General features: G+C 40.5%; 1 protein-coding gene across 3 annotated transcripts in view; it reads left to right on the forward strand.

Annotated features, from left to right (window-relative positions):
* The first annotated feature begins 3,156 nt into the window (after positions 1-3,156).
* rxraa (retinoid X receptor, alpha a) overlaps positions 3,157-13,513 on the forward strand; it is an 85,994-nt gene continuing 75,637 nt past the window's right edge. For all 3 annotated transcript variants that reach the window (XR_009120142.1, XM_058056210.1, XM_058056222.1), the window contains exon 1: positions 3,157-3,417. Coding sequence is in view for 2 of the 3 variants with exons in the window: in XM_058056210.1 (XP_057912193.1) it covers positions 3,390-3,417 (28 nt within the window). In the remaining variant the exon portion in view is untranslated. The remainder of the gene's footprint in view (positions 3,418-13,513) is intronic.

Consider the following 13,513-nt stretch of genomic DNA (forward strand, 5'->3'; position numbering starts at 1 on the left):
ATTAATCATGATCTAAGATGAGTATTAAATAGCTTGGACTAGCAGGCAGATGAGAGAACCTGGTCTAAGCAAGGTTTGAAAAAGATGTCTGCGTCTGTCTTCTATTACAGAGTGGAGGCCCGAGGCGACACAACCCCCTGAACCGAGGACTAATTCTGCTTTTGCCCCCTCCCTACCTTCCATCTCTAATGAGCATTTGTGTCACTTACCATCACACTGCAAACAGAACAGCACCTTTGCGATTATTAATTCTTAAGCTAAATGAAGGAAATGTTCACACAAAGGCTAGTGTGACATAATCCGTCTTCCAGGAGTCATATTAGCTCCATGCATAAACACACATTCTCCTTGAATAAATGTCAGGTTTAAATATCTCTTTTTTTATAACAACTTCCTTTGATCTTTGATGTGCCATGCAATGCATTAATTATGTATCATGCCTCAGTACAAACGTGGCGAACACCTTTCAGTGCTTAATATGAGCATGCTCATCACAGCGACCTGGAGGATGGCTGCAGGAGGCACATGTACGCCCTACATTGCTTCTGCATGCCCAGCATCTCGAGTTTTATCGTGGGGTGAATGCAGAGTTTACAACTTGTAATCCTCGGCTTCAATCTGGGCACAATAAAGGACATTTTCCCAGTCTGTGTCTGTGTGTGTGTGTGTGCACACGCCTGTGTTAAAATATGGGAGGTGCTCACAAGATGGATGGAATTCAGATGAGGCAGAAAAAGTGTCATGTTCTGAACATATACAGCAGCCAGAACGATGAAAGTGAGATGGCAAAGATTTAACAACAGAGATTTCACGCAAAGACATTTATGCAAACCCAAAATGCTGCCATTAGCTGGGGGTTTAGCTGAGGGGAGGGGGTTGTGTGCATCTACTGAAACTTTATGCATCTTGAATAAATTCATAGGTTTTTGTGCCATGTTAGCAGATCACTGAGTTAATGAAGCAAACATTAGTGAATGTAGAAAGTGGATTTCCTTGAGGGACTAAAAGGAAATATGAATAGCAGTGGAACCTAGAAATTTGAAAGCCTCTATAGTTGTACCATTTGGAAAATTGACCAAAAAATTCCATAAATTCCATATGTTTTCCACATTTCTGACCTATGAATGTAGTTAGAATGTTGTATTCTCGTGTTAAACGATGCCAAAGTTTCAGATAATGAGGGTTTGTGCATTTGGAAGTGAGCCCTGAAAGAGTATGGGAAAGTTCAAAATGCTCAGTTTCAGAGGGTGTGGTAAAATTGCCCCTTCGTGATGTCACAGAGGGGTGGCCCAGAGGCGGACCGGGGGTGGAATAAATTAAAACAGTTTTGGCAGGAAGCACAAATCAAAGGAAATTCCGATGGAATAGGTGCAAATTCTGGAAGATCTGTGTTCTGTTCTGTGCGGGTTATTGTGTGTAGCTGCTCTATAGGAGACTAAAACTCAATACAAAGCATCGAAAAATTAGCATAATAGGTCCCTACCCTATGTTGCAAGGGCCCTGTTCAACAAGAAGTACTGGAATTAGGAACCTATAGTACATCTACATTCAATGACATTCAATGGTATATATTTGTATGACAACAAACAACTGTTGCTTTTTACAAACAACTGCTTTTATTATATGAAATATAATAAAATGCATGTTGAACACAGAAAGTGAGAGTGAACAATGTACGAGCAATTGCAACAGAGAAGGGGGTAGGATTAAATAAGATCTGATTTTTTTCAGACATATATAATTATGTATTGCAACATTAAGTATTCCAATGTAACCTCTATGCATGTTATTAGTTTGAGAAAATGAAGGCTCAAATGCGATAAGCAGAAAACTCCAGGATATTGTTCCATCAAATCCTAATTCCTATGGTGTGTTTGTTTATATTTTAACACGCTTGTAGCTTCGACACAGAGATTGTCTAATTGCTTGCGTGTTCATGCGAGTTTAAACATCTAAACTTCGATGTAGTGAGCCCACAGCTTTAGCTCAACAGATGTGACCAGGTTAAAATAACAGTAGAATAGTAAGTAGCCACTGGCCTGCTGCAAGGGGATCCATGTTGTTTGGGAAACCTTTACTGCAAATGGGGGGGTGAGGGGTCCACTGAGGACCATATATAGAAAAATTGACTGATATGGGGGCACCATTTTCAAGGCACCAAAAGCGCTTGACATTGAAGTGAACCTATTATTCATTCACTCCTCAGTCACACACTGGTGTGGTGGTCATCAACATCTGTAATAACAGTTGCTTTGCAGTAGTCTGACGGATACGTCATATTCACATTCATATACCATTGTGGGCAGCACTGGAGGCAAGGTGGGTGAAATATCTTGCCCAGGGGCACAACGGCAATGACTGGATGGAGGGAGGAAAGATTAAACCACCAAACTTCCGATTTCTGGATGACCTGCTCTACCTCCTGAGTCACATTTAAAGCCATTAAACATGCTTATATTCATCCAATGTGGGCTTGAAACATATAAAATATTGCAAAAATGTTCATCATAACCGGTGAAGAGCATAAGCTGTGACATGCCGTTTTTGGAGATTTAACTTTGTGTTCGGGCATAATGGACAATATGTCTCTGGGGTTCCCAAACGTCCCATGATAAACTGACTATAGAAATGTATGAGTCCTTATGGTGTTCACAAGGAACATGAGATTGGTAAAATGTCAATGGAACTGATGAATTGAACTAGTTCGATTTCCGGCCAGGTTAACATTAGGGAACAAGGGAACTTTATTTTGCTTATATAAATATTTTTACTATGTACAAATTGTCCTTTACATAAATATAAATATAAAAAACTGTTTTACACAAAAATAAGAAGTGGCAAAATGTCACCATACAGGTAGGGTTGAAGGCAATGGGGTGCCCAGAAGGTGTCCCTTATTTATATTTTAGGGGTTTGGCATACTATGTCTCTCGGTCCAGCAAAAACAAACAAGCTGTGGACACAATACTGCTTTGGAATACGTTTAATGACAAGAGTGAAATGCATGTTTTCCCCCCTGTTCTGTATCTCACTGTGTTTTTTTTTTTAAAGAGTTCACGCAAAGGCTTCTATGCATCGCGTCGCTGCTGTGCCGTACGAGGGTGGGAGTACCCCCTGCGTGGGTCCCTTTGCAGTACAGCTCCAGCAGTAGTTGGACTTGTGCAGCGAGCACGCAAGGGAAAGGAGAGGAGTGCAGCAGCACAGCTAGAAACATTATCTTATGAGACTATTAAACATCGATCTGTCACTTTTAACCGCTCCAAAGGCTACCAGAAGAGGAGCACGGAGAGCAACAGCAACACTAAGCTGGTCCGGTGTCCTACAGCCGCCTGCGAAAAACTCCCAAACGTGCTCGTCTCAGCTGGCATGAGCTAACCTACACGTCCAATATGGAAACCAAACCATTCTTGTCATTGGGTGAGTTGAATTATTTCACATTATAGCTTTATTCCGCCATGCAGGTTTTAAAACCGGCGGGCGTGCTTGAAATTGTCCTTCCTCTGTTTTTGACAGTGAAGGCAGCGAGTTGTCACGCCAGTCTTAAACTAGAGCAAGGACATTGTCTCTTTCTTTTTTTTTTCTAAAATGTGTATTAATGTGGCTTAAAAATGGGGTAAAAATGCAATCACTCTAAAATGCTACTATCTTAGGTGATGACATTCCTCTTAGAGTGACATCTCGCTCCGGATGAGATGTGCGCGCTCCTGGTGTGCGCTACTTTGTTTGAAGTTTCAAGAATATGTCCATAATCTTCTTGTTGTCATATATTTGACAAAACCATATTCACATTGTACATGAAATACACTCCTGTTGTGAACATTAAAGTATAATCGGACTAACTTGACCTTAATGAAGACAGGATTTAATTAGTCCTGAGTTACGTAACCCTCTCTTTTTAAACGGGAAACTATATTTTGCCCTTCTTTCTTGACATCATTTCGTTTTAATAGTTTTCTGTACTTTTCCCCTGTTCTAAACTTTAAGGGGGGTGAGGGGGGTATAGCTGGTTCTGCAGGGGCAGCACAGCTTAAGATCAACTCGCCATCAAGCAGGCAACATAAGTAATCAACAATAACAAGAACCCTTGTTTTATAATGCAGATGTTGACAGGTATGCCTCAATTCCTGGATTAACGTCATAACATATCAACACATGAATTAATGAATTATCTGTACGTAGTAAACATGGAGAAATATGATCTGCTTCTTCCTGCTCTGTTTCGGACATGTTGAATGGTGTCAATGTATACTGTAGTCATGTGATGTTCAAGTAACTGTTAGAAACAAATAGAATTCCAACTTCTCTTTTCATAAAAAGTAGTGTTTTTGTCTGTTTTAACATGGAATAGTCATACTTTGTAAATCATCTGTAAATCATTACAGATGTTTGCTACTGTAAAGTTTGCAAAGTGACCCTTGTCCCCTTGTAGAGTTCATCCATCATAGGGCTGTAGTAGGACAACCCCATTATTGCAGGTGCGCTTTATTGTGTGTATTTTTCCTATGTGTATCTATCGTTTTACACTTGTTAGCATCTATAAGTATCTGAAAGCTGTGGTTGATGTATAGCTCGATACACGGTATAATTACTAAAGTGCGATGGAACACTTTTCCACAGGAGATGGATCTCATCTTCTCCCTCAAGCGGCAGCACATGCTGCATCAGCAGCTTCTTGGTTGCTTATAGTGCTAATCCGCTGCTCCTTAAATTGCCATTTCTATTTAAACTTGCTCCATTAAAGGTCCACTCAGTAGGTCTGATTGTTAATTGGCCACTTGAAGGACGCCGCTATCTTCTAAGTCCTTGTGCGTATTGATTAGCCGCTCATTCAGTCTGATTATCTGTCACACAGCATTAGGGATTCAAACACGCAACTGTTTGAAATGGCAGCCTTACAATTATAGATCAGTTGTTGGTGGTGTGATAGCGACACTCTCCCCAGAGCTATTTATGCGATGCGTTTGTATGCCGATTGTGTGCTTGATCCCGCCATCAACTCCTCCGTGCGCCACACTTATTTGACTTGAAGCTATAAAGCTGGAACGAATGACATTGATAGGAGAGTGTGTCCTTTTTCTGTGAGGGATGAAACATTTCATAGAAATTCAACAATGTGAGCAGTGATTAACGACCAAATTCGCCGTCTATTCAATTTTTTTTTCCACAAGAAAATTGCAACTAATCTTTACAGGAGAAAAGCCATATATTTTATTTTCAGAGAATTTGCACAATATATACTAAACAGAATATCTTCAATTAAATTGCTGAATTTAGGTCTGAAGTTGTCAAAATGAGAAACTTTACTAATAATGTATATTTCTTGTACACTTAATAGTACATGATTTTGCTATTGAATGTGTGCTTCCATTGTTTGAAGTGGACTATATGGCTTTGGTATGAGTTACGGCAACCGGAGTATTTAACATTGTTTGCCTAGTCAGTGCCCTGTATGGCTGACATTTAAAAGCAAATAACATGCAATGACAAATGTCAGGTGCATACACTGATACCTTGGTTAGCGTCATTAATCCATCCCAGAAGGTCAATAAATGAAATAAGGCAGAACAAATGAGTCTGTTCTAAATGCATATGACTGAAAAATTAATGTAAGGGTTAAATGAACATATTACATAATGGTTGACAAAGGTGGTTATAAGGGAGCGGGATCCACACACCACCTTTGCGTTTTGCAACAAGCAATTTATTGAATTCAATAGCCGCGGTCAAAAGAAAAGCAGAGTCCTGTGGTGTAACTGTGTTAGTTTGCAAAGACTACAGCATCAACCACCGATGATGTCATAGACAGTTCAGGTTTCCATATGTGTTTTTCATGATAATGTTCTTAATAATGAAAAGTGAGGTACCACTGTATGCTGATGATTGGCAGTCAGTCATGTCTTGGTCTGTCCCTACTTCTTCACCCCATAATCTTCTTTTACCACCTGTTAATGAGGACTCGAGCCCAAAAAATCAAATTTCCCACAATTAGTTGTGTGATTCCTTTTCATTTTGGGGAACACAGAGCACACACACACACACACACACATTGCCCCCTCCTCTCACAACCAATGAAGTTCATAGTCTTTGATGAGAAAGTGAGATTTGTGTGTGTGTGAGACAGAGGGCCACATTCCTTTTCTAGCTGTAACTCAGGAACAAAGGTAATACTGGGAGAGGGTGTCTGTCTACCAGGAGGGGTGTGTGTGTGTGTGTGTGTGTGTGGTGCTGGACAAGGGCCCATGGAATTACACCGCCAAAAGCATTTGGCCAAGTTTGTCTTTTATTGCCGTCCAGTTTTGTGTTCCTGATGTGATGCCTTCGCTCTCCTTTTGAGAGAACGGGGCTGCAGCTGTTCATTTTTATTGGGGGGGGGGGTATAGCGAGACTTAATGGCTTAAAGTGACAGCTCTCTCTCGACCCCCCCCCCCCCAACTAAATTTCACCCGTAAGAAGTTCAATTCCAAAGAAAATGGAGAATTTGCGAACCACTTTAAACTGCAGCTGAATAAAATGTATAAATGATGGTTTACAATTACAACAAATTACCACAAGTGTGTTTGGTTTGCTGTTGATAAGAGTGTGTGTTGACCAGTGCAAATATTCCTTGTTGCCCTGGGATTAAACAGTGTATACTTCAAGAAATCACTCATAAGCTTGTTAATTATTTGTGCAAGGAGCTTCTCTCTTCTCACAGGAGGTCTTTATTGATAACGACTGCACTGAACTCTGCACCTCAAACGTTGACCTTTGCTCCCCATCTGTTCTATCATTGCAAGAATTTTGCCTCTGGCGTTTGGCATGTTGTGTTTAAAGTGTTAAAAGACAGTATTGTATTGTATTTGAATTTTTACTTCTATTTATTTGTATTTTCCTCTGTTTTGCTATCATTTATCAGTATGGACATGATAAGCACTGCCGTTTCCAAACTTTAACTATGACCGTCTTGCTGCTGCTTTATTTAATTGTTTATTCATTGTACCAAACGGTGCTTGGCAGGTTTATTCAGAGTTTGGTGAAGCTTGTCTGTTAAATCTTACCATCAGCAGTCAACTGAGCACCATTAGTCCAAGGGTTTATTGCTGGTGCTCTAAAGTGTGTGAATGGCTGTTCCTTTCACTTCCAGTATTCAGGGTGCGTACAGCCACTCTTTTGAAGTGGAAGCGTACTTTCTGTGGGGATTTGGCCAAATCACACCCCTAATTCGCACTGAGAGGAAGGTCGGCTTGCCCTCCTCTTGAGCCAGTGCTCTACTCGGGACGTTGTTGAACACGCACCATCACTAAGAAAAAGACATCAACAATTTACAGTACTTGAGAAAGAATTGTAAATGTGAATGCAGAGCATGATATAGTTGTGTTGTGACATTCAGATGCTGCCAAGAAACAATAAAATCAGTAGCTGTCAGAGGCGGGACCTCCTCCTTTTACTCCTCCACATTCCTCATCTTGGCACATTTTCAATGATAAAAACAACTGTCTACTCTTCCTCTGAGATTACATTAGCACATGAAGATATTGATTGGCTCTGGGCTTTGTTGGGTTTTGGAATTAAGTTATGAATGCATGGACTTGGATGCCAAATCAAGCGAATCGCTACATTATGTTCATTTGAGTAGTTGTGTCTCCATTTATAGACATTTCCCAGCTGCCATTTGATGTTAAATTGGCATGATCTACAGTAGTTCATTGAATCTAGTCAGTTGCAATATATTCACAATATGAGAAAAAGCAATGGTGATCAAGTGGTGCATGTAACACAGAGGACTGTTGGTGGTGTGGAAAATTTGCTTTTTCCACCTTCCTGACTTATAAACGTCATTAGAATGTTGTATCATCGTGTGCCAAAGTTTCAGATAATGAGGTTTGTGCATTCCAAAGAAGTTTGGGGTGGCTCTGAATGTTCGAACACCAGCTTCACAGTATGCCTTGTGAGAAATCATTGACTCCATCCAGCCGGTGACTTCCTTAAATTGGTGTGCCCGGGTACAAGCTGAGAGGGACCAATGATAGCCCATTGGGTATGCCCGTAGGCGGGCCGTGTGTGGAATAAATTTAAACACACCGTTTTGGAAATCCAAGGAAATACAGCTGGTATATGTGCAGATTCTGGAATATCTTGAAAACTTTCTGTGTGGATTATCAAACCCTTAAGCAATTGTGCTGCAACAGATTGTCCCAAATTGTTACGTTTATAGCTAGCCGCTTACTCCATTGTTTACACTGGAGAAGCTGTTAGCTTTGAGCACCCCTTCATTACGCCGAGATCCCTGTAGAGATTCGGAGGAGGAGAAGCTGCATAGCGGGAGTGAACAGCGAAAAAGACAGTATAAATGTTGCGGTATAAAAACGGTATCAACCATGATTACAATTATGTGGTCATGGGGAACTTGAGATGGAAGTGCTAACCCAGCTGTTGAGAGACTACCGTGAATTCACTGAAGATTGAACATTATCATTGAACTTTTTCTATATTTAAAAAAATTTAATTATTAAAAAAAATTGTAAAAATTTTAGTGACTATTTTTGACACTTTCGGGTTTTGACAGTTTTTTAATTAAAACATTTTAGGCATATTTGGCTTTTACTTTTGTCTGAACTCATTTTGTGGGAAAAAAATTAGCACATATATCAAATACTATGTATATATCAATATTCAACCATATGAGTGTTGGTCCATATCGCCCAACCCTGGTAGCTGCTCTATAGGAGTCCACAAAGGGCCGTAAATGAGCATAATAGGCCCCCCTTTAAGAAGAGAAATGCTGCACAGCATCAGGAGGGATCCAGAGCATGCAATTTGTCTGTTGCTACTTCTCAGGTAATACCACAAACTCACTACACTCACCAGAACAGCATCCGGCCATACAGGGGAACATTCAGACTGCAACATCTACTTCAAGTTAAACACAGGACCGAATGAAGCCAAAGTAATTGTTGTCAAAGAACTGGATTCAATTCAGCTTATAGGTGAATTTCTGCAAAGTGGGATTCAATATGAATATATTGTGAACAAACCTGTTTGTGACCTTCATTAAAAAGTTTTTAACATTACTAAAGCCATGAAGACATTAAATAACATCCCCTTTGTACTCACATTATCTATTATAGTAGACACGCAGAATGTAATGCTGCCCAGCTATAGGACTGTACATTCCAGTACATCCCGACATGGAGTCGTCCGTCAGGATACCAAGGCAGGTACAGACATGACAGACAACATGGTTTTAATTATTATTATTGCAGGTCGTTTGCGCTGCACATTTCCAGCAATTAGAGCAACCCAACAGCTGAAAATGATCATATTGCAATGTATGCACTTGAGCGTACACCTGGGTTTTTGTTTCTTGTTCTGTACTCTGTTGTTTTCGGCAAAAAAGAGTTTCAAGCCTTCTCTCGTCACACAGATCGTCTTTCCACACGAGTGCCTTTTCTGTTGTTCAGACCACCAAGTATCTTATATCAGTGACATGCCTTTACTGTATGTACAGAATATGATCTGGTTTTCAATGGCATTGCCTGCTTTCATAGAATTCATGGTCATTAAATTTTGGAGGTTTTTTCCCAACCCCCCCCATTCTACCCTGTAGCAACCGATGATTCAGTAAGATCTGTGATGTAATTTTGCCAGATCGCGTTTGACTAAGATTTAAATGACTTTAGTCAATTAAAAACTTTTCTACGACTTCTACGAATACAACGATTGGACAATACCTATGTAACTGTTTGGGATTATAGTCTACGACTGCAATTATGATAAACCGCAGATCAATTAAAGAAGCTACTCAAATTAATGATTGATACCCAGGGACGTGGAATAGGATTGACATGCAGGTTATCGGAAAAAAATTGTGTTTCAAGAGTATGTGCCACAAATTACCAAGCGTGAGAGAGAAAAAAATATATTATGTGAGATAACAAGGTTCCTCTGTGGGCTGTTCCTAAGCCTAGAGTAGGGAAAGACTGATTAACTGTTTGTTGACGCCTGCAGGTCTGACATGTTCATACATCCGCCCGGAGTGTGGCCCCTTAACGCACACAAACACACACCTGTACATGCGCACTCACAGACACACAGTCTGGAGGATTTTGTCACCTATAGTTAGACACCTTGCCAAGGCCGTCTGGTTTTTGGAATGTTCTCAACGGCAGGAAGGTGCAAGGCTGTTAAGGCTGGGAGGGGAGGGGTAAGAAAAACATGAGGAGCATGGCAACTTGGTTTTGACAGATGATGAGAGTTGAAACCATTCATTCCACTTTGGAAAATCAACCATAGTGATGAACATTTATTTCATTTCATTTCATTTCATTTTTTTCAAGTTTAGACTTTCATGGCTGTGTAACATTAGTGAAAAAATGAACATATTTCTCGGGAGGTCAAAAACGGGTACACCACACCTCAAGCTTGTGGCCAAGAGGTACCGGTCCTGGCGAGAAGCACTAAGGACAGTTACATTGCCGACATAGACAGATGTGGCATCTCCGCTTACCAGGCAGCGAGAAGTGGGATGCAGTAGTTGCCCAAATCTCCACTTCCATGCCAAATGCCTCACCTTGTCTTATCCCTTTAGGCAGACAGTCCATCACTTAAAATGTGTACATTGCCAGAAAGGGGACATTACATTGTGACAAGTTTTTTTGGGGGCAAAATGAATTGCAAAACCGCAGTCGATAAAGTCAGACGGTTCCTTTCAGGTGCGACCGAACCAGTATTGTACTGCATACTGTTGCATACCTAGTATTTAGACCTTACTCATACTGTTCTTAATTCTGGATTAACTTATTCTGTATTGTTGATACAGATTCTGTATAGATGATACAATTTTGTGTCATGCAGGTAGTGCCGATGGACATTTGTCAAAACTCTGCAGTATAATGAATAAAGTAATTAACCTGTTTTTCATGAAATGTTTGTTTTGTGCCTTTAGAAAAACGTTGAGCAACCAGGTGTAATACACCAAGAGACAGGCCGGCGCCCAAATGCTGGCCGTTGTCTTTGTCATTGTGATCAGCATACCAAAGTGTTGACTGTTGCCCGCAAAAACGGCTCAGACAAGTTCAAGTGTCACTTTTAGGCTTTTTCCTTTCTGTTTCTGTGCCGAAGTGGGAAACCCGATACGGTCAAGGATTAAATAGGAAAGATCACAGGCTTTGAATTTCTACAGGACTGGAGTGGCTGATCTGTTATTGTTAATGCAGTGCTGTAATTAATTCATTTGATTCATATAATGTACTTTTCTGCTCATGAATAATTTAGTCTATAAAATGTCACCAAATTAGCACACTTGCATATGTATAAGAATGTGTGTATGCCACCTGTGTGATTAGTCAGTTCTTGTAGTGACAGTGTGTTTGTGTATGTGGAGCAGCTGAGGAGCTCATGTGCTGTCTGGAAGAGGCAAGGTCAGGAGGTTGTGGCTGGGTCATGCTCTGTGGGAGAGGAGCAGCCTCTGCAGACATGACAGCATATGAAAAGAGTTGCGCAGGAAACAGCGACTACAAACGGAAGTCAGGAGCATGTTGTTTTTATTTAGCTCGCCTCAATATTTTGATATTTTTTTCATTGACTCACCACAGCTGTTTTTAGAGTACGGTTAATTGATTAATTGTTGAAGCAAAGAGCGATAAGCGAGAAATCTAATCTTTTGCTCTCTCAAACACACACACTTGTATGATGAAGCGATTGAGTGTAGATGTTTATTGCAGGATGCTTGTGCAAAGGCGCTCTGAGGGCTGTTAAATTCTTCACTTAAAACCAGGGAAGGCTGACATAAAGGAAGGAGGGGTGATTGTGTTGTTTGAAAGAAAAGATCTAGAAGAAGCAGGAGGAGGGAATAAATGGGGTAAGCACATCTGGATTGCCTCAGCAGAATATTTGTGCAACATCTGGAAGAATTCCCTGGAATGTTAAGGGTCCCCACCTTTCATTTTAGTTATGTTTTCTCCTTCTTTTCAATCTTTTCCCCCCCTTCTGTATTTTTTTTCATCTTCAAAGTCTCTTACCTTGGTGCAGCAGGCACGTAAATACTCACATAGTAATGCATGTTGAACCAATGCAGGCTTTATAGTTGTCCAAATTGGACCCATGTGACCAACTCGTCTTGGTGCATGGCCCAGCTAATTAAGTGGCACCCGCCTGTGGATTTAGACCTTTTCCAGACCTGAGCCAAACACAAACCCTCATAAAAATGGAAGAGGGCGGAAGCCGCAGAATACTCCACCTTCCACAGATAATAAAATGTTACCCTTAATATGAGAAAAGACCTCTTTGTGTGGCTATTTCATTTACTCACATACGTAATTAAATTGAATTTTATTAGGATTTAGTGGACAATGACACAACAGTGACCCTTTTACAGTCCCCTTTTACATATTCTAAAGGTTTCACACCAAGAAAACAAAACAAAACAAAATGACCAGGAGCACTTTTATACTGCAGAGTTATCACCACTGCAGAAGTTATATCTAAAACCTTTAGAATGTTTAATATGTAAAGCATGTTCTGCACATGGTTTTAAGAAGCAAAGGTGGTCTACCATTGTTGTTTTGGTTAAACTTATGCATACTTGCGCTTGTCTTGACAGGACAGTTAACGCGCTTGAACATGTCCTCAAGGAATTGCAGTTTTCTGTGTTTTCACAAAAATAACAATGAAGTTGTTTTCAACACACACAAGTGTTACATTTATGTAATTTGTGTTGAACCGGTCAATATCTTGACATTTCATTAAACAAAGTAAATGTTATTTGAGGTGGTACGTTAAGCCATATTCCTGGTGTACTCCCGACATAATTTCTTGAGGAACACGGTCAAACGCCTCCTTGACAAAAGTCGACAAAACACAAAAACATTGCATCGTTTGATATACATGCTGTGATCATGCGTGAAACTGCATCATAATCTTTTTGTGCCTCTCATGCAAAAAATCGTAAAAGATGTATAGATACATCTTTCCATCAATCTCTTGACAGCACTAGTTGTTATATATAGTAACTAGCAATGAGCTATCACATTGCCATCATTCTGTCTGCGTGTGCACATATGTGCAAAATCCACAATCCCCAAAACTGTAAACCTTGTGGGAACACTGCAAATATTCCTTCTGACTCAAACACTTTTGTCATGTGAAGGCAAAACATCATACGTGACTTAGTTTAATTTTTTTTTCACTTCAGGAGGGACTAACATTGTCTGTGGACTACATCAGTACTTTATCTGAGAGCGACATACCAACAGTATGAGACACAAGGCAAGGAGTTCGCCCATGCTGAGTAATGAGATCACAAACGTATTTCTCATTCCTCTCTTGAGCGTATCAGTCAGCTCGTGCTCATTAGCAAAGATGATTTAGATGAGCTCTGATCACCGCCCGTCTTACCTGGGTGAGGCCCCTTGTGAGTGCTTTGTGTGCTGATGGGCAGGTAGCTTACTGAGAGTGAGCTAGAGAGCAGGAGAGTGCTGAGGTACATGCTAATGTTGCAAGTGCACCGATCAAAAGAGGTGTCTCACAGTCCACT

The sequence above is a fragment of the Doryrhamphus excisus genome, chromosome 2 (genome assembly GCF_030265055.1).
Source record: "Doryrhamphus excisus isolate RoL2022-K1 chromosome 2, RoL_Dexc_1.0, whole genome shotgun sequence".
NCBI lineage: Eukaryota > Metazoa > Chordata > Actinopteri > Syngnathiformes > Syngnathidae > Doryrhamphus > Doryrhamphus excisus.